At 37.3% G+C, this 22,053-nt stretch overlaps 1 protein-coding gene across 2 annotated transcripts in view; it reads left to right on the plus strand.

Annotated features, from left to right (window-relative positions):
• RPGR (retinitis pigmentosa GTPase regulator) overlaps window positions 1–21,709 on the plus strand; it is a 43,236-nt gene extending 21,527 nt beyond the window's left edge. Inside the window, exons 12-18 of one of the 2 annotated variants that reach the window (XM_058658648.1) lie at window positions 1,763–1,860; window positions 2,195–2,260; window positions 5,370–6,266; window positions 14,762–15,052; window positions 16,854–16,911; window positions 18,238–18,326; window positions 21,496–21,709. In XM_058658648.1, the coding sequence (XP_058514631.1) occupies window positions 1,763–1,860; window positions 2,195–2,260; window positions 5,370–6,266; window positions 14,762–15,052; window positions 16,854–16,911; window positions 18,238–18,326; window positions 21,496–21,690 (1,694 nt within the window). In that variant the 3' untranslated portion in view covers window positions 21,691–21,709. The remainder of the gene's footprint in view (window positions 1–1,762; window positions 1,861–2,194; window positions 2,261–5,369; window positions 6,267–14,761; window positions 15,053–16,853; window positions 16,912–18,237; window positions 18,327–21,495) is intronic. The other variant, XM_058658649.1, reaches the window with a different exon arrangement.
• The last annotated feature ends 344 nt before the right edge of the window (window positions 21,710–22,053 follow it).

Below are 22,053 nucleotides of genomic sequence, written 5' to 3' on the forward strand. Positions count from 1 at the left end.
TTTTTTTAAAAGATTTATTTCTTTTCATTGGAAAGGCGTATATACAGAGAGGAGGAGAGACAGAAAGGAAGATCTTCCGTCCGATGGTTCATTCCCCAAGCGGCTGCAACGGCTGGAGCTGAGCTGATCCGAAGCCAGGAGCCTGGAGCTTCTTCCAGGTCTCCCATGCGGGTGCAGGGTCCCAAGGCTTTGGGCCGTCCTCGACTGCTTTCCCAGGCTACAAGCAGGGAGCTGGATGGAAAGTGGGGCTGCCGGGATGAGAACTGGTGCTCATATTGGATCCCGGCGTGTGCAAGACGAGGACCTTAACCTCTACACTAGTGCGCCGGGCCCATAAAAAACGTTTTTTAAAAAACATCTGTTATATATTTTAAATATAGGAAAAAAATAAAAACAATTTCTTAGTTGCTATCTCTGCATGTTATATGGAAGTAACACAAAATAAATATGTATTCAGATTAATGGATTTTTTTTTAAAAAAGATTTGAATTGCAGATCAATAGTGACGGGGAGGGAAAGATTGAGAAAGGGGTTTAGTGTCTGGTACTTCACTGCCCAAGTGTCCTCATTGGCTTAGCTAATCCAGGCCCAGTCAAGGGACTAGAACTCCATCCAGGCCAGGTGGCAGGGGCCCAAGTTCTTGAACCGTCTTCCTCTGCTCTCCAGGTGCATTAGCAGGGAGCTCTATCAGAAGCAGAGCAGGTGGAACTCCACCCGGTATCGAAGTATAGGATGCTGGAATCTCAAGTGACAGCTTAACTTCTTGTGCCACAGTGCCATCCCCTAATTGAATGGATTTTAAAAAGGAGAGTGTGGATGGGTGTTTTTAGTGAAGACCACATTAAAGGGTTTTTTTCAAATAAATGGATAGTTGATCAATGAGAATACGGTGAGAAATTGAGAAAAAGTGTGAGGTTAAACAGCTTACTACTTTTAGTTACCTGTTTTGGGATATGATAACCTGCCAGTTTTCTGTCAAAGGCTCCAGGTGCTTATAACGTTTCTGCCGAAACATGGGAAATTATCATAAAAATTAGCAGATGAAAATGTGTTTCTTATTCCACACAGTGACTGAAAGGAATTCAGGTGCAGCATAGCCGAGCGGCTCTGACTCGGGGTTTTCCTAGGGCTTCAGTCACACTTCCAGGAGACTGCAGTTAGCTGAAGGCTTCCCTGGGGCCACAGGATTTAGTTCCAGCCTCATGCTTGTGGCCTTCACTTTTGTACCACAAAGGCTTCTCCAGAGAAATGCTCAAAGCATGGCTTCCCTAAGGGCGCTTGATGTAAAAGAAAGAGAAGAGAGAGGGAAAGAACACACATGTTCAGGAGCACAGGACTTCTGTGACACCATAATGCGTCCTTTATTGCATTGGCTGTATTCACACCTGACATAATGTGCTAGGGGAACTGTACAAGGTTTGGAATAGTGAAGAGGACGTGGCTAGCCTGGGCTGTCCTTGTGGCTGTCCCCCACTGCTTGATGACTAGATGGTTTTTATATAAAAACGGAGATGTCTGTTTTCACACATGCATGAAACAGTTGATATTTAGGTAACAAAGTTTTTAAACTTGCAAAAAGAGGTGTTCATATATTATAACTGTAAATTGAATCCTACTTAATTCCTCCCAAAGTGAGGTAGAAGGACCATTAGTGAAAATTATATCTGTACATTCTACTACAGAAAATTTTGTTTTCTGTCTCGTTTCTTTTTACTTTTCTGCTGAAATGTGAACTTCCTTTTTTCCCCTTTTAATCATACAGGTTGTTTTCAAGATAAAATGACCACCGATAGCCTAACAGAATGTTCATCTGCAGGAGATTCAGAAAGCCTTGGAGCAACCAGTGATATCCTAAATATGGTAAAATATTCTGTCTGCCTATACAAGAGACTGAGTTTTATTTCATTATGGATATATGTGTATCTGTACTTTCTATACTTGATGCATAAAAGGCTATATTTTATTTTTTTTCTTATTTATAAACCAACTCTATTGCATAATTTACAGGCAATAAAATTGATTTTGATTCCCAGATCGTTAGTATGACAGCTCTGAGAATTCGTTATTTTAGAATATTGAACTGTTTCATAGTAGTTTTATTTATATAAATGCTTATTTATTCAGAATGTATGAAATAAACTGTCATCAATATAGTCTTCATTCCCTTTAGAACACTTATTTATATTTATTTCAGACACATATGATGAGCCTGAATTCTAGTGACAAGCCATTAAAATTATCACCACTTCAAAAGCGAAAGGTATGATGATTTTTTTTCATTACGGTAGGTAAAAACAGTTTAAAGTTATTTTTTCTTTGGACGTTTCTGGAAAGGACAAAAGAAAGGTAAGCGTTCACTTTTCACCAAGATTGGGGAGCCTTTCTTTTCTGCTAGCTACAATTTAGATATTTATAACATTTGTGGCCCATATGAAGTTATCAGTGTCAAAATTGGCCTGATTAACATTTATTTATTTTCAAATCCCATCTGCAATTGCTCCAACAGTACCAGAAAAAATGACTGTGTGGGCTTTGCATGGCTTGTGATCTAGTTAGTTCTCATCCCTGCTTCAGACTTTAAAAGACAGACGAATGCGGTGTAGAGTACTTCTGTTTTGGCTTGTTCAGGTGGTACCTGTTTTTTTAAGTGTGATAGGATTTCATTGCTCTCTTGGGTTACTAATGAGTTATAATAATCGTTTTCTTGCTGTGGAGCAACAAATTATGATTGCAATTTTTAGGTATAGGAAGATGCTAATGTGTGTTAGAGTGAATCTCTGGTTTTAGTTGAGTTTGACTTTAGGTAGGTTATTAAGATGGCTTCACTGGTTGGTATCAGTATCTTTCCTTGCTTTAAAATTTCATGATTTTAATGAAAATATTTGATGGCAGCTTTTCTAATTTTGGATTGGGTTTTAATTTATCAAGGACTTGGCAATATAAGAGCATTGTGAAAACTTGTAGATTAATTAGAGATTGTTCATAGGTGAGAGGGAACTTTTGTAATAGAGGAAGGAATAGTCTATACCTTTTCAACCTTTGTGCGATAAAAACCTTTACTGCAGTTCTTTGCTTTTCCTGGCTTTGAGGACCACTGGGATGAAATAAATTGGGGAAATGTAAATTGAGGAAAGCTGGCTATAAAAACCATATATAAAAGGTGGCTCTTATGTATTTGCACATTGTTACAATTTCTTAAAACTGAAGCCACTGAAATAAGTAAGACTCTTGCTAAATTATAAAAATTTGGAACAAGTTCTTATAAGTTTGCATTCTGGAGAGGCATGGGAAACAACAGTCCTTTAACTATGGGACAACCATTCTAACACAGCCATTGAAGCTAGACAAATCCTGAGTGACTTACACATTGACTGCTATGAAGATTCCTTCTTTGTGGCTTTCTTTTAGGTTCCGAGTTCTATCTATCCGGACTGCTTTAAAATCTTTTTAAAGATTTATTTTTATTTGAAAGGCAGATTTACAGAGAAAAGTGGAGGAGAAAGAGAAAGAGAGAGAGGGAGAGAGAGAGAGAGATCATTCTTCCATCCACTGGTTCACCCCCCAAATGGCCTGGAACACCTGGAGCTTAGCCAGTCTGAAGCCAGGAGCCAGGAGCTTCTTCTGGATCTCCCTCATTGATGCAAAGACCCAAGGACTTGGGCCATTGTCTGCTGCTTTCTCAGTGCATGTGCCAAGAGCTAGACAGGAGATGGAGTAGCCAGGGCTAGAACCAGTGCCCATATGGAATGCTGGTCCTGTAGAGCAGAAGCCTACTGAGCCACTGTGCTGGCCCCTACCTGGGTTACTTTATGACCTGTTCATTTAGGAATCAGTTCTGGTAACTGGGTGTATCTCTCTTTTGGCCTCTGATAGAACTTTGAAATTTCAGGGTACTTAGAGAATGAGATAGAAAAGAAACATAAAAAAGAAAGCACTACTTTTTAAGGTGATATATATTCTGTTCTCTCATAGTCTTTTTAAGTGTATCTAACAGGCCACCTTTATTACATGCAAAGCATATTTATTATTATCGTTTTTAATGTGTGAGTTAAATTTTAACCTGTTTGATTTAATATTGTCTTTGGCAAATGAACTCTTCCAAAGTACAGCTTAAAGTTTTTGGTTTAGCATGATTTTGCTGTTCAGAGAGCCACATTTATCAGGTACATAGTAAGTCTATTTCCTGGTAGAGTTTATATCAACAATTTCTTGCCTCATTTTGCCAAGCAGGAAATTAATTTAGGATTTTAATGTATTCAAATCTCATTTTATTTTATAGCTTTATACAGATATTACATTTTATCCTATTTTCTTCTCTTAAATTTTTTTCATGTGTGCAGTTAAGGATTTAATAAATGAAAAAGAGGGTCAGAAAATTGAAAATATATAAAACATTTTGCTTACCAAAGAAAAATACAAACATTTTTATTTAGCATATAGGTACAAAGATTTCACAGGTGGTTTTCACTTTTTTCTGTGAATAAGCTATTTTTTTCCAATTTTAAAACATGCACATTTAATTTTTTTTTTTTTAAATTTTGTGAGTTTCATGGGCTGAAAAGGCAATCATGGTTGGGAATTTAGCCTGTCTGTTTAATATGGTGTTTGTGGACCCCAGTTTCCCTAAAGAAATTTCTGGGTTCAGTATCCACCTCCAATTCCTGAATCCATCGTCTTGCTAATTCAGTCCCTGGAAGGCAATGGCGATGTGATTGGTTTCCTGTGATTCGGTTCCTGCCATTCATGTAGGAAATCTGGACTGGAGATCTGGATAGGAGACCCCAGTTCTTGATTTAGGCCTGTCCTCCTGCCTCCCCTCCCTGTCCCCCGCCACCCGGCCACTGTGGACAGTGGGGAGTGAAGCAGCAGAAGGGAGGATTCGCTCTGTCTCATGTGCACTCTTGTTTATTCTTTCTTTTTCTCTTTCGTTTTTCTTGTTTTCTCTCTGCACTTTGCACGCAAATTTTTAAAAAGATCAAAAGTCAAAAAATTAAAAACTGCAGAAGGAGGGAAAAAGTGTACAGAGCTGCTCAACATTTTGTAACGGCATCTGGAATCAGTGTGTAAATATATGTAAGGATTCTGGTTGAGAAGCAGTATTGGTGGGCTTGTGATGAGTAACAAAACTGAGATAGTGAGCACTGAAACTAAAACATATACATGTTGCTCAATCCAGATTGCTTGTAGCACAGACCTAGAGAGTTGAAGAAATTATTCCTGACTAAAAGGGAACTTTGACAAAATGTCTGGTTAAAATGGATGCCATCGCTCTTCTGGGAAAGTGTGTAAAAATTTGGCAGTAATTTGTAGTAGATAAGTTACCTTTGTCAACTAATAGTAGTATGACGATTGCTTCAAAAAATTTGCAGAAACAAGAAGCATTCGTGATGCACCCTACAAGTCATACTGAAAAGGATGATACTAATGAATATGAAGATATGGCAAAAATGAAACAAGGGGAAATGTATATGCAGCATATGGCAAAAGGAATATTCATGATGCAAGCTACCGAAAGTATGGAAGCATTTTCAGATGAGGAAGTAGGTAATGAACCAGGCCAGCTGACACCTCAGGCTGAAGATAGACACGAAAGTGGAAGTGGTGTTGATGAGCCTACTGCTGAGGAAATAGAAAAGGAGAGTGCTGAAGGATACAGCCAACAGGATTCAGAAGCAGAAGAAATAGTCTCTGAGAGTGAAAGTGAGCGGGCAGATGTAATAGAAAATGAAGAGAATATAAAGAATGTTGGTGTATTCTCTGGTAACTTATCAGATCGAGATATAAATATTGAAAATGAAGAAAATAAGCATTTTGTTAATATAAGCAGATGTGGCAAGCAAGATATGACCTTTGATGGTGAAAAACAATTTATAGAAGAGCAAGACAGTTACATGGAAAGTCAAAGTGAGAGTCAGCATGGTGTGGTTGATGGATTCATGCATCCTGAATCAGTAGAATCTAGTAATGGAGAGAAAGAGGATGATAATGTGGATACTGCTGTACGTCTGTGGTATAGTAGAAAATGTATTGAGCAAGAACATGATCAAGGCACTGAACCCAAATTTTTGAGATTCCTGAAAAATTTTGATTTTAATTGTGACCGTTTGTCAGAAATCCCAGAAGAGCAGGAAGGAGCAGATGATTCAGAAGAAAGTACACTAGATGAGGATGAGCTAGAGACAACTGAGCAAACTGAGGAAATGCTTGAAGGAGTAAAGGAGGAGAAAGCAGAGATCCTGTTAGATGATGTTTCAGACAAAGCAGAGGTGAGTGAAGGCAGGGGAAATTTAGAGGGAGAGATAGAGGATGGCTCTGGGGGTAAAATAAGTGGTATCTGTGAGGCGGGTACTTCGGGAATGAAACGGTGGCAAAAGGACTTGGGAAAGAAAAGCAAGGGTGGAGGAGAAATGGAGAATCTGAATATGGACCTAAAAGAGAATAATGAATGGGAGAAAAGAGATGAGGAAGAATGGAAGAAAAAGGAGATGGGGGCAGGTCATCAGAAGGAAAAAAGCAAAGAGGCGGAAGAAAGGGAGGAACAAGCAGAGGGACAAGGGGAGGAGGAAGGGGAGGAGGAAGGGGAGGAGGAGCAAGAAGAAGCAGAAGAGGAGGAGAGAGAAGGGAAGGAGGAACCAGGAGATGATAGGAAAGAGGAAGGAAAGGGAGAAATGGAGAAAGGAGAGGAAGAGGCAGAAGGAGAAGAAGGAGAAAAGGAAAGAACTAGGGAAAGATGGGAAGGTGAAGGGGATGAGGAGGGGAAGGAAGAGGAGGAAGGGGAGGAAGAAGAGAGAGAAAGGGAGGGGGAAGAGGAAGATGGAGAAACTGGGGAGTATGCGGAAGAGGAAGAAGGGGAGGACAGAGAAGAGAAAGGGCAGGTGGAAGAGGATGAGGAGGGGGAAGAGGATGAGGAGGGGGAAGAGGATGAGGAGGGGGAAGAAGAGGAAGAGGAGGGGGAAGAGGAAGAGGAGGGGGAAGAGGAAGAGGAAGAGGAGGGGGAAGAAGAGGAAGAGGAGGGGGAAGAGGAAGAGGAGGGGGAAGAGGAAGAGGAAGAGGAGGGGGAAGAAGAGGAAGAGAAGGAGGGGGAAGAGGGAGAAGGGAAACCGAAAGATAGAGAGGGGGAAGAAGAAGAGGAAGGGGAGGGAGAAGAGGAGGAAGGAGAAATAGGGGAAGGGGAAGAGGAGGGGGAAGAGGAAGAGGAGGGGGAAGAGGAAGAGGAGGGGGAAGAGGAAGAGGAGGAAGGAGAAATAGAGGAAGGGGAAGGGGAAGAGGAGGGGGAAGAGGAAGGGGAAGGAGAGGAAGGGGAAGAAGGAGAAGAAGAGGAGGGAGAAGGGGAAGAGGAAGAGAAGGAAGGAGAAGAGGGAGAAGAGGAAGAAAAAGAAAGGAAGGGCAAGGGAGGAGAAGAAGAATCTGGGCAGAATGGAGGAGAGGAAGTAGATGAAGAGGAAGAAGAAGGGAAATACCAGGAGTCAGGTGAAGAAGATGAAAGGCAAAAAAGGCAAGGTGAAGGAGAAGAGTCCAAAAAAATGGACCAAAAAATAAGGTTTGTGAGATATAACAAACATAGACCACATCAAAATGTGTTCGTTACTAACACAGAGTTAAAGAGCGAGCAGGGGTTCAAAATGCCAGGGCAGTCCAAAAAGCATTTAGAAAATGAGACACCAGGTTCTAAAAAATTCTGGAATAATGTGTTACCACATTATTTGGAATTGAAGTAACAGACGTTACATTTGATTGCTAGGAGTCAAACCATTGTAACACTTTGTATATAATAGGCACTTACTACATTTTATTAAGTTGTTTTTTATTTATAGATATTTTTACTTGTGATTAACAAAAACAACTGATGTCAGTTGCATTAGGGGTGAAACAACAGGAGGCACGAGTAAGTCTTGGCTCCTCAAACGAATGTTTTGGTATAGTTCCCCCAAGATTATATATATATATATATATATATATATATATATATATATATATATATATGACTGGAAAATATCAAAAGTGATATCAGCTAGCATTGTATATTCTTCATTGAAGGGATTTAGAAAATAGGAGTATATTATATGTACAAGTAGATCTATTTAACAATGATACAGATCCTTAAGGGCTATAAATATAATTTTTATAAATATGTTTACATAATTTTTCAGCTTGTGTTTACAGTTTACCTACCACAAATAATAATTTCATAAACATAGATGACATCTAAGTCTAACATAAGGAATTTTAAAGAAATAGCATTGCCTTTTTACCTTTAATGTGTCCATTTTGTAAAAATGTCCAAATCAACAACTGTGTTCAGAGCTTAATTCCTAACAATCTTTTGGTTGCTGAATGGTCAGATGATAGTGAGTTTAATGAAATGCAAATCGACTTAAGTATATAATCTGGAAGGCTTTAAAAGTTCTAAATATTTGTTAGTCAGGCAAAGCTATTCTATGGACCTTAAATTTTTTATCTATAGAATGGAGTCGATGAGATGAGAGGATAATTATAATCTCTTCTAACTCTTAAATTCTCTTCATTCTACTTCATCATTTTTGTTATTTGTATAATAGATTTTTAAGGAAGAAAATTATGTTTTCAAACTCATTTAGTGTTTTACAAAATACTGTCCTTAAATGTTAAAAAGTTGTGATAACTTTAACATTGCTTGTCTTCTGTAACTCCATGTCTCTTTACTCTTGTAATTTCCTGGCATTAACTGTACTGTCAGAACCTTCATTGCCACTATCTGCTTTGTGGTTTCAACATGTACTTTATTGACTATTCTGTAATTCTTGGTTTTTCCATCATATGTCTAGTTTCACATAAAATAAAAATTAAATGTGTATTGTCTAATTGTAAAAAAAACTGTCTAATATTAGACACTTTTAGAGAAGTTAGACTCTTACTAATTTGTCTTCCCTTCAAATTGTCTTGTATTGCTAATTTGCTTCATTGTTTTCTCTTAGCTTCCTTTTCAACTGATTCTTTCCCAGTCCCATCCATATCTTAGATATGAGGGAGTTCTAATACTTTACCAAGAGGATTTTGATGGTAAATTTCTTGTGAACATTAAAGAGTTGAGTTATTTACACATTAGATTCTCTGTGAGTGAGAAAGCAGTATAAGAGTATGAGGAAAAGGAATAGGATCATGCCAAGAATTTCCTAAGAGCGAGTGTAAATTTTATCCTAGCTTCAGGGATCTCTGATAGCTTTCCCTAATTAATCAAATTCACTGATTGGGTATTGCAAGATTTTACCGAAGTCTAGCATACTCATAAAATATTAGAATAATAGTACTATTGTGACAAAGTATCTGTAACAAATATGATCATTTAAAAAGTTTAAATATGTTTGAAAAGGTTTAAACAAAATGATTCAGTAAGGTGGGTGACACAGGTAGAATTCATAAAAGAAAATTCTTTAGGGATATGATTAACTCAAGCTCTTCCACTGAAGAGACAATCATCTAGCAATACTGAAGCATTTCTAAACAGCATTTCTTACAGTTTTCTTTTTACATTTCCATAACCAAAACTGTTTTGTGCCTTTAGAAGCAAAAGTTCTTACAAACATAGTGTTCTGATCGGAAAAGCATTGCCTTATTCATTTTGAGACTAGAGTCGGCTTTGCACCTGAGAGCTGTGTGAGCTGAAGCTAGTTTCTTAGCCCTTGTAGTCCTTAGTCTTCTCGTCTAGAAAAACAGGAACTAGAATTACAGACTGTATAAGTACCAGTTAGTCATCCATTAAAGTTTTGTTACAACAAAATTTCCAATATCCATGTTCTTCAATGAAAATATTTAGGGTTAAGTTGCCCAGGTTACCCCATCTTCAAGCTGACTAGCATTTATTTATATTATAGTAGCAGTTATTCTAAATTAAGCATACCAACTTTCTGTGCCCGCTGTCCAGTGAACATTTATGTAATTATGTTTGCAGGTGTAGTACCCTCTGGAAAGGAGTTTATTGCTGCTTAGTAGATGTGGGTGGGGCAGGGGAGAGTATAGAGAGTAAAAGTACAAGATCTTGCTAGATTTTCCTGAATAGAAATGATGTACATGCTTTTAAATCATATGGCTTTTAGGAGAAAAAGAAACTTAAAACTATGGCTGCTTTTGTCCATCATGAATTAACAATTCCATTTAGTAACAGTTATTGTCCCAATTCTACTAGTTGAATTGAATTGCTTAGGCTTTTGCTGTAGTTTTTCGCTGGCCATGACCTGAGGGAGTTTGAGTTACGTATTGAGAGTCCTTTCAGTTACAGTTTTCTGAAAAGAATTCTGGCAGAAAGACTTTCAGGTGAGCTGCAGAAGAGAGCCACAGGAGCGTCTGCTGCTGCTCAAGAGCAGCACCCAAGGTACGTACGATGGCAATGTCTTCTGTCATTTCCCTGTAGAAATAAACTCACTATATATGCACAAGCAGACCTCAAAAAGGTTGTGCAAGATGGAATTAAAAGGTAATGCAAAATTTCCATGAACTTTTAAACCCCCCTTGTTATGTTTCAGAAATAAGGTGCATGCAGCCATGTGAAAATTCAGTGCGATATTATATGCCCAATACCTGACATTTAATATTTGATTCATATTATCCATTAGCAAATACTTAGGTACCAAACACCAGAATGGAAATGTCCCCAAGTGAGGTAGATTTCAAAAAGTAAGGGCAACTTACGGTTAACCTCTTGTGGTCCTCTTACCTGTCATGGACTTGAGGTATGGCTTTCTCAAAACAACACCAGGCTCTGCCTTAACTGTTTCTTAACAATGCCCTTTTGTTTTTAATACCCCTCTGCTCTAAGTTCATTCTTCGCAAAGACAAATATGACCTGAAACCGACTCTGTGTTTTTCTCTATTAAATTCCTTAGCTAATGGGAAGAAAGTGATTTTTTAAATCTTGGATGCAGAGAACAATATGTGGCTCCTGATCTCAAGTAACTCCTAGGCTTTTTCTAGGCTGAGCAGAAGCTTAGTAATATGTTAGAATGCTTTAGCCTGCAACTTCTGCAGCCACAGATAAAGGCTAGGGAAGGACTTCCAAGGAGTAAATGGGGAACTTGATTGGAGTCGTGTCAGGTAAAACTTAACCCAGTCAAGGAATTGAGGGGGAAGAGAGTTTTCTGGCATGATGGGAATCATGAGAGTGTTTTGGAGTGACTGCAGCTTTGGACCTAAATAGAGAAGAAAATGACCTTGATATGTTTCGGAAACAAGCCAAACCAAAAGAATAAGTTGACTGCATGTGAGTTTCTTTTAGCTCATTCTGGCAGTATTGTTGAGAGTGGACTGGAAGGAGTCAAGGATGTCAGAAAGGGGTTATGGTAGACCAGGCAAGGAATGAAAAGGACCTGGACTAGGACAATGGGGATGGAAAAATGGGGACCTGAGTTGTCAAGAGAGATTTAAGCACAACCTCTGATTAGCTCATGAACATTTCACTTTTAGTTTATATACAGGACCGGCTGCTATATACCTTAAAATGGCTATAAGGTACCATTCAGCTGTGTTTTGTTTTTGTTTCTGTTTTTTGTTTGTTTGTTTGTTTGTTTTTTAACATACTGGTTACTCAAAACCATATCAATTCCATAATATTGCAAATTGCTGTTGATGTTATATTGGGACTCTTAATCAACTGTGATGATATTCTACCAGCTCTAACTTCAGACCAGAAATGGTCTCCCCAAGAAACTGTTCAACCCATCTGGACAATAAGTAGCTGGACTCTACGCTTGGTATATGTTTGCAAAGAAAGAATCTTGATTGAATTTGAACTGTAATACTGCATCAAGGTGGAGGAATCCACCAGGGGGGAGGGGAGGGGGAAGGATGGGGGGACTCCCAGAGCCTATGAAACTGTCACATAATCCTAAATAATTAATAAAATATATATATATATATATATATATATATATATATATATATATATGAGATTTAAGGATAGAATTGGAAGGTTTAATAGAGAGATGTAGATGGGAGAGACAGAAAAGGCCAAGCTTTTCTTATTCCTGGCTTAGAGAAATAAGCGGAAAGAATACTACCCATGAAGATTGATAATAAGGGAGTAGGGGCATAGGAAGACAACAGTTGTGAACTTGGTGGTTTTAAATTGTTTCTCGGAGATGTTAAGTAGTTGGACATTGATATGGAGCTCCAGGGAGATGGCTGAGTATCATGTGCTTGTGTGTAAACTGGAGGTTGAGTGAGAAGAATTCCTAGTGTGAAAAGAGAAAAAAAAAAAAAAACTAAAGATAGAATCAATAGGTAAGGGAGCAGTAGAGAAGGGGACCCCTCAAAAAGGGGGGTGGAGAGGAAGCACTTAAAGGAAAAGAGGGATGGAATCTAAGCCAAGAAAGGTTTTCTGGAGGAAGGCGTGATGGAGGCTGCGGAGAAGGCCTCTGAAAGGTGGCCTGGTAGAAGGCCAAAGTTGAACCACATTGCAAGGAAAGAATGAGCTCAAGGCAGTTTGATTTGTAGAGGAATAAAATACAAACTAAACTTAGAAAATACATATCATACAGAGAGTACTACTGCCATATTCCTCAATTTAGTAAGGGAAATATATACCCAGAGACTCTGGCACTCAGAAAAAATCCAAAACTTTTATTTGGTGTTCTTATATACTGTAGTATATGAGAATCAGATGTCATTGATAGGCCAGACCAAAGGACTAAAATTTGCAGTGCTATGTTTGACCGACAAAACAAGGGCATTTTGGTGAGAGGCCATGCCTATTTGTTTCTTTCACTGTGACCCTAACACAAGATGCACACCTGTCCATTCCAGGCTACCTCGTGTCTTATATAGTTCTAATGCTAAGACTGTACTTAAACTTTGCCTTTTTTTTCTAATATAAAATGACAGTATTCTGCCAGCCTTTTCTAAATTGTTTCAGTTTGAAGGTAAGTGCTTTCTGTGGTTAAAGTAGTTGCCCAGGTGTGCATAGAATAATTATAAAAACATTGTAGAATAATTGTAAATGTGCATAGAATAATTGTAAAAGTGTGAAATGTTACATTTCACATGATTTTGAGTAGAAAATGTCATTTTCTAATAGTTTTCTCAAATTTAGAAAATGATATACTTCCATGTTCTTTGTTACTGTAGATCTCCTTAAAATTACCATTCATTGTAAGAAATGAATGTTTTATGTTTTATTTCTAAAATAAAGTCAAAATCACATATTAATCTATGATTAAATCAGTGCCCTATTTTAGCAACCTTGATTGGAGTTGATCCAGGTGCTGTCCAAGTGAGGACTGTTGGGAACACTGCTCTCTGATTCACGGACAGTCATCACTATAATTCTTTCTCAAGAGCACTCTTCTTTCTAGTTAGTCTTTCCTTTGGGCATATTTGTGCATTTATTATGAGCTGTAAATCTTAAATCTAGGATTCTTGTCCTTTCCCTTCCAGATACTGTTGATAATTTTAGCTACTCCTAATGCACATCTGGCTAGGCACAATATACAGTATAAGTCACTTGGATGGGGAAAACATACAGAAAAAAAGCTTTACAAGTTGTTGGTTAACTCTACCCAACAGCTTTTACCCTTTCCCAGGTTCTCTTCTTACACACATTGTCTCATGACTTGAATTAACCTAAGTCAGATTCTCCCCCAGTAACTTGTGAAACTCTTTCAATTTCAGATTTCACTTAATAGATTGTCTGTCTTTGTTGGGAATGTTATTAGGCTGCACCTTGAGTTCTACTAACCTGAGAATACATTTTATATTGTTAAGATGTACATGTAAACATATTCCCTCTCTAGCCTGAACTGTCCCATTTTTATTTTTACTTTTGCAAACGGAATGTGGGTAGTTATCAATATTGTTTTCAAACTAGCAAGTGAAGATTTGGAGTTTCAGGCTTTCGCCTTAGTCGAACGGCCGCTGGTGCTCACCAAAAACCAGTTACAGTGCTTAAGGGGATATATACATTATTTAGAGTATAGAGCAAATATTGCCAAGGTACCTTTTGCACAATATTATACAGGGGAGTGAATGACACTGATTGACCTATCTTTGGGGCTGTAATTCTTATGAAGTATGAAAATGAAAAACATGGTAAGGGGAGTCCCTTAAAGAACTTAATTTCTTAGTGAAAGTCAATACAAATATTTTATACAAAGTATGAAACTGGAAAAAAAACTCGGTTTGGAATAAAAGATAAACAAATCATTTTCTACCTGTGCTTAAGCATTATATGATATACAGTTATGTATCAAATCTATAGATAGGTTATTTTATAATTTGGATTATATAGACCAAGTTTTGCCTCTATAGAATTTTCTCTCTGCTCTTAATAATAACAAAAAAAACCCATCTAAGCTGTCTGTATTCCTTTGTCGTCTACCTGGAATTCAAATAGTTACAATTAACTTCTTCTTGAATATCAGTAAAATATGCCTCTGAAGTGATTTAAGTACTTATGTTTTAAAATACAAACATAATACATAGATATGTTATCTATGCCACAGTAAATAAGATATTTTTAAACTTTTCTCATGTCTAAAACCAAGATTTGAGACATTTTAAGCTTGCCATAGGTGCTAATAGAATTTTGGTTATTCTAGTCATTGAAATAGAGCAGCATAAAATACTTGGTAATACAGTAACATGATATTAAATATGAGTTTGGTTTTTCCTCAATTTTAATATGTGAATTAATATTCTTTGTTCTTTGGGAGAGTATAAATTGTCTGTGTTAGCAATATCAAATCTACTTTTTTGAAAAAGGAAGTCTTATTCTCTGTTGATCAACTTATCACAGGGTCAGGAATTATCAGAAACTGAAGACATGGAAACAGAAATTGAACCAGAAGAAGTAGAACCTGAAGATGTAGATGAAGAAATCAACACTAATGATGATGAGAATTCTGTGGGACATAATGAATGTCCTCTTGCAGTTGAACATGGTGAAATAGCAAATTCAGAAAAAAGCTGTGATGAAATGGCAAATTCAGAAAAAAGCTGTGATGAAATAGCAAATTCAGAAAAAAGCTGTGATGAAATAGCAAATTCAGAAAAAAGCTGTGATGACTCAATTGAAGCTGTTGAAAAGGTATGACGATAGATACTTAAATCCTGAGGTACTGTCTGTAAGTCAGCATGTGGGGCTCCTAGATCCTGAAGGAGGAAGATCCCAATTCCATTTGGAAGCAAATGCTTAATATGAATAGCTTCAAAACCTCATGTGCTGTAGCAAAGACTTTGGCTGATTTATGAGTCAGGAAAACTTTTTCTCTAGGCCATTTTCCACATTCCTGTCTAGCATTGTATACTCAGCATCAATGAATATTAACTGGTGTAAGCTACTACTGCTGGAAAAATTAACCAAGAAGTTCAGTATATTGTCCTTGAAATACTGAAAAGGCCATGTTAGGAACACTGGTACTGGTAGCAGAATTGGCATATGTATGTATATGTGTATACATCTGATTACGTATGTATGGACAAACTGAAATTGTTCACAGCAGTTTCTGAGGTTATGGTGAGTTCTTCAAAGAAACAGTTTAGACAAAGAGGGAGAATAGGAGGAGATATTACTGAAATAGCAAAAATTGTCCTGAAATTGGAACCAGGAATACACAAAACAGTTTCTTCCATTTGATAATTTTGCCCAGGAATGACCCTGTTAAGAGACTGTTGGCAAATTTTTAATGATTTATTTGCTACCAGAATTCTGGGTTAATTTCAGAGGTACAGAGTTCTGAAATCCAAGCTGAATGACATTGTGTTCATTCATTTTGATTTTGATTTTGTTTGGACTTCTCGTGCCCAACCTGTGTTAAGCAGATTTTCTAGTTGATAAAACATTCTCATCAAGATTTTTCTTCTTTGGGCTTATTCCTCTTTGTCCTGTTCTATTCCTCTTTCCGCTAACACGGACAAACTGAAATATATTTATCCTTTTGTTTGAATGTGTACTTATGAAACATACATTGTTCTATATACCTGTTTTTTTTTTTTTTTTTTTTTATCTTAGGAGGTTTATTCCAACGGGGCAGGAACAGGGTAGAGGTGGTGAAGATCAGGAAAGAAGGGGAGAGAAGAGAGAGAGGAAAGAGAGAGGGGGAGAGAAAGAGAGAGAGAGCCGCACCTGGGGGGGGCCTTTTGTCTGCCATATACCTGTATTTTTTACTTTAAAATAGATTGGGACATCTTTTTGTAATCAAGGGCTATTTGAATATTTATAACATCATTTGTGGGTCGTACAAAATTATCAAATTAAAAAGCAGACTGCTATACATTTATTGACTTTCAAGTACCACTCGTAGATGTCTTTCTGGGCCAGACCAAATGATTTTGTAGACCTCATATGGCCCATGGGCCAAGCATTCCCCACCACTGATTTGAAGGATGTTACTATGCTACAGGGATCATTTTCTTCCTTCTGTTGCCAAGACTCTTTCCTCTCACTAACAACAACAACAAAAAATCTAGCCATTATTTTCTTTCAGAGGAGGAAAATGATTCTGTTTATAGGGAGTATTTAGAGTTCAGGCTGGCGTGCTCCTTAGAATTATTTAATATGAATCATTAAACACCAATCTCAGATTGTAAAATGTTAAAAAAAAAAAAAACAGACCACGTGCGAATTAGTACCCTGAATCTTCTGTGAGAAGAATTCAAATAACATAATCTTAAAATAATTTTTTTCAGATAGGACATGGATAATCATTCAGTATGCATCTAAGACCCCTCATTTTATAGGAGTCCAACCAAGAGCAGTATTGTCACATGTTTATGTCATTAGCTAGAAGCAGACTCTGGAACATTACTTAAAAATGAAGCCTAAGTTTTCTAACACACCAAAAATACAGGGTTTGTTTTTGGTCATATTGCTTCTTGATTGTTTATAGGATGAAGAAACCAAAACAGTGGAACGAGGCATTTGTGAATACAATGAAAACCCAAAAGGTATCAGCGTATTTGACTTCAAAACTGTGTTTTTAAAAGACTAGATGTATAACATACATGCATATGTCTATTACAGATATGCGGAGCTCTTAAACGTTATTAGAAAATGCATGTTATGAAAACTATGTGCCTGGATCTCATTTTGTTTTTGCATAAGAGACAAACTTTTAATTCCACTATTATGTTTTTTTATGTACCTTCATATGCACTTGTATGTGCTATGATTGACTAATTATAAGCTTATATGCATATGTTGTTTTACTGTTGTATGGTCCTAATTAATGAAATGTGTGACACGGGCTTGCTTGTTAGCCTTTACAAACCCTACAGCTTCTTCACATACAATATTCGTATTACTCATATCTGCTCATGTGTTAAGGGATTTAGGACAGCCTTGTCACTACCTTTGCTTTTCCCTACTCAATCAGTTCTTGATAGAATTGATTTTTGCCTAAACAGAACTGAGGTTTTGCCTTAAATACCAATTTATATCTCTGTTGAATTTCTTTGTCCGTGATAGATTGGGTTTAGAGCCACAGTGGCCATCTACTTTATTTCCCCCCACAAGAGCCCAGACCTCCATCTCTGATCTTACCACAGCCATTGTGTGAGAGAACAGGCGCCGCTGGAAGGACACTGTGATTACCGTTGATACCTTAGACATGACCCACATAATACATATTTTTGCTGTGACACCTGTGTTGTGTCTCCACACCATCACACCAAAGCATGCTCAATTAAAAAAAAAGTTCTCACAAAAAATAACTGTAGTACTGGATGTCTGATGTGAACTTAAGCAGAGGAAGGGATAGTTTTCTTATCCTCATTTCTGCAGATAGAGTGGTAAATTTAGAATATTTTAAACAAAGTGACAAAATACTTAGTCACCTAAGAGTAACATAAAATTACAGTGTAAAATTAAACGAATGCATATACTTTAAAGATCATTACTCAACTATATAGCATTAATTTGAAATATCAAAAATAATTTGCCCATTTGAATATAAAAAGTGTAATAATTACGCTAATTTTAAAAGTAATTTATATTTTTTAGAAGTCTTCTTTTGTAATTACCATTGCTTGTGTAGCTATATTTACATACTGGTCATATAAACCTTTACCATATTGGTTAGGTCATCTTGGGCATTTCTAGTTAACTCACCATTGTAGGAAATATGCAGTGTAGACGTTGTCTGCTGCTCCAGTAGTGAGCTATTTTTTTTATTACTTCACAACTCAGGGTTGATGAAGTTTCACTGAAAAGCACAAAATCTTTTCATTTTGTTATGAGATAGAACCAATATTTCTAAATGTGTCCAATTTTAGGAAGCATACATGATCGTGCACGGAGCAGTTCTCCAAAAGTCGTGGAAGTTAATGAATTGACAAGTAAAGACACAAAAAAACTAAAGAAGGTAAATGAAAGGAGCTTTCCATTTTTGTATTAATGCCAAAGTATTGAATTTTTCCTGTTTTGCATGTGATAGTTCTCCCTATTTAACTCCCTTAGTAGGGTTTCGGTGACTCCAAAATACAGAGTATTTGAAGTGGGGTTTCATTTTATTAGCATTTGCCTGATAAATTTTTTCTTGTATTTTACTTGAACTTTTTATCAATCGCCTATATGCCTGTATTTTTGTCTTTTAAGTTTTTTTTTTAAGGATTTATTTATTTATTTGAAAGTTACAGATACAGAGACAAAAGGGAAGAGAGAGAGAGATGTTCCATCAACTGGTTCATTTCTCATATTGCTGCAATGGCCAGTGCTAGGCCAAACAGAAGCTAGGAGCTTTTTCTGGGTCTCCAACATGGGTGATAGGGGTACAAACTATTGGACCATATTCTGTTTTTCCCAGGGCATTCTCAGGAAACTGGATTGGAAGTAGAATAGCTGGAAAACAGATTGGCTCCCATATGTGATGCCAACATTGCAGATGGCAGCTTTATCCACCCACTGTGTCATAATGCCAGCCCCTCAATTTTAATTTTAGTCACAATTGTTTTCATATTTTTAAATGCAGTTCTATTTTGGTTCTTTTCAAACCAAATCAGTCTTTAAAAATTAGTATCTTATATATTGTACTTAACTTTTTTGATTTTAGTCCTCTAAATAATCAAAGCATACTTTCTTCATTTTCTGTAATTAGTAATTTCAATCCCTCAAATCCTCAGGAGTCTAAAATCTCTGTGTTGTTCTGGCTGGCTTACTTTTGTTGACTTCTTTTTGTGTGTGTTTTCAAATTTCGATTGTGAATTCATGTTCAAATGGGCTTTTTTTGTAGCAACACGGTTTAGAGTGAGTCCATCCATACAGAATTTGTATTAACTTATGTTAGCTCTCAAATTATTAAAGGACCACTTTAGATTAATGTCTCAGTTAAAGATTGTCTGCCCACACTAGTAATGTAAATATCAACCTCAGACTCACATTAGCAAATGTTTTTCTCCTTGTACTCAATAGCCAGGCCAAGAGAGGCTTGCTATTTTGTTATCTTCCAGTGTCTATAGGTGGACCAAAGACATAGTCCTTAGACGGTCCTTGTATTATATAGGGCTCGTAGTTCCAATTCCACACATTCTGCATGATTCAAACTGTTAAAATCCAAGGATCTAAGTCTTGAGTTTGACAATTTTCAGTATTCACTTGCCTCTGAAGTTTCTTCCTTCTTCCTTTTTTGGCCCCCTAGGAATTTCTCTTAATTTTTGTGGTATTAGCTGTACATTATAAAATTATACTTGTTATTGTTACTCAGCATAACCTGAAATTGTACACTTTTTGAGATGTGTAATCTTCCATCATAGCAGAGAAAAGATTCTTCTATTTTAATTCATAGACACTTTCTAGACTCTGAATTTTGGGTTACAGCTTTTTACTCTTGTTCCTCTATTTCTTAGGGCTAATGGTAGGTTGCTTTACTAATACCAAGTTGATTCTGGAAGAGCAAAGTCTTGAACTGGTTTATGTTTTAGATGATTTCTTTTTGTCACCTTTTCAAAATATAAGCAGTAGTGGTATTTAGCCTAGTGGTTAGAACATTGGTTAACATGCCGTGACTCACATCAAAGTACCTGGATTTGATTCCTGGCTACTGCTCCAAACTATAGCTTCCTGCCAATGCATGTCCTGGGAGGCAATGATGATTGCTCCTGTCTTTCACTTGGAAGATCTGGATTGAGTTTCTAGTTCCTGGCTTTGGCTTTGACACAGCCCTCACCATTGCAGGCACTCGGGAAATGAACCAACACATGAGAGCTCCCTTATGTACCTCTGCCTCTTAAATAAATACATACATGCTTTTAGAAAGTTGGTGGAAAAGCAAAACTAGAAGATGTTTTTATTGTTATTTGTGCTGTGACTCTTTGGAAATCCTATTTTCTTGGGTACATCCTCCAAGGGCTGAACTCAGAAGATGTGTTTGACATCGTCTTTTGGGATCTCTTCTGGTGGCCACCCCTTTCCTGAGATATTTCTCTCCTTTGGCTTCTGAGCAGCCTCATTTTCCTGATTTTGTTGCTATATACATACAAACCTTGGTAATTCTAGGTGCTCTGCTCTTCCTGTACCTGGCCTACGCTTTGTTTTTTTCTTAGACTCTTTTCTTTCCATTTCTTTTTTTTTAAAGATTTATTTATTTTTATTACAAAGTCAGATATACAGAGAGGAGGAGAGACAGAGAGGAAGATCTTCCGTCCAATGATTCACTCCCCAAGTGAGCCGCAACGGCTGGTGCTGTGCTGATCCGAAGCCGGGAACCAGGAACCTCTTCCGGGTCTCCCACGCGGGTGCAGGGTCCCAAAGCTTTGGGCCGTCCTCGACTGCCTTCCCAGGCCACAAGCAGGGAGCTGGATGGGAAGTAGAGCTGCCGGGATTAGAACCGGCGCCCATATGGGATCCCGGGGTGCATTCAAGGCGAGGACTTTAGCTGCTAGGCCACGCAGCCGGGCCCCTTTTCTTTCCATTTCTACATGCCTAGACCCCTAGGTTGTTGTGCCCACTTTTCTGGCTTCAGTTGTTATCTGGATTCTGCATAACTGTGGCTGGGGTCTCCCCTGAGCAGCCGCTCCATACAGCCACCTGTACTGCTTATTCAGCTGCTGTCCTATGGCTGGGCTAATGTTCTGACAGAAGTTCTGATCTCTAGGAATAGAAAGATTTGTTGTCTTCCTCCTGCTCCGGAATATTACAGTACAAATCCTGTGTAGCTGCGAATCATCTGAGAATTGTGGGTGTGTTCCCAGCATGGCCCACCCTGGTCGCATTTAAAAGTTACAATAAGTAGTATGTTAGTGTTCATCTTTTTTTCTCTTATGATTCAACAGAGTAAAATATTAACTTTATTCCTTGAAGAAAAATGATACTATTTTACCAAAATGTTGATGATATTGAAAGACCCTGAAAGATCTTGATTTAGTGTGGGGTTCTGACTGTAAGGATTTATGGATGAAAAGAATGTACCACTGTACATTTGGTATCTCATAAATATGTGACAAAATAATATTAATACTTTTTGAAAATGCTAGCCCCTAAATACTATTAAGTGAATGTTTCTCTTACTAAAATGATTTCTTGGGATTTTTTTCTAGATTTTTCTCTTTAAAAGAATGCCACTGACAGGTCAGAAAAATATGCACAGTGGTGGTGAGCCACACCAAGACATAAAGGCCATAGGAGATCAAATAGCTTATACAGAGGACAACAAAGACACCAGCCAGAACCATATGGAGCCACGCTCTTCAACACCAAACGTACAGAGGTCAAAATCTTGTACAATTCTATGAATACATGTTTTGGTGGTCATTGAGTGTGTTGTCATCTATACTTGAAAAATGTTATGAATTCTGGGAAAGGTTTCCAATAAGACTTTTAAAGGTATAGTTGTTTTACCTGATCTGAACAGTGTGACCAGTTTTGATATTTATTTATCCTGAAATTTTTGACAAACAGTTTCAAAATTTATGTGTCTTAAGCTCTTTTTAAGTGCTGTGGCCTTAACTGTTCAGTGTTGTGATAAAAGTTCTATTTTTATATGTGAAAAGTGAGAGGATATTTCAGTTTTTACTTAACAATGTTACTTCGTAAGACAATATTTGCAATCTCATGAAATTGTAATAGTTTTTAATATATTTACAATTTTAAAAACA

The sequence above is a fragment of the Ochotona princeps genome, chromosome X, assembly GCF_030435755.1.
Source record: "Ochotona princeps isolate mOchPri1 chromosome X, mOchPri1.hap1, whole genome shotgun sequence".
In the NCBI taxonomy this organism is placed as follows: domain Eukaryota; kingdom Metazoa; phylum Chordata; class Mammalia; order Lagomorpha; family Ochotonidae; genus Ochotona; species Ochotona princeps.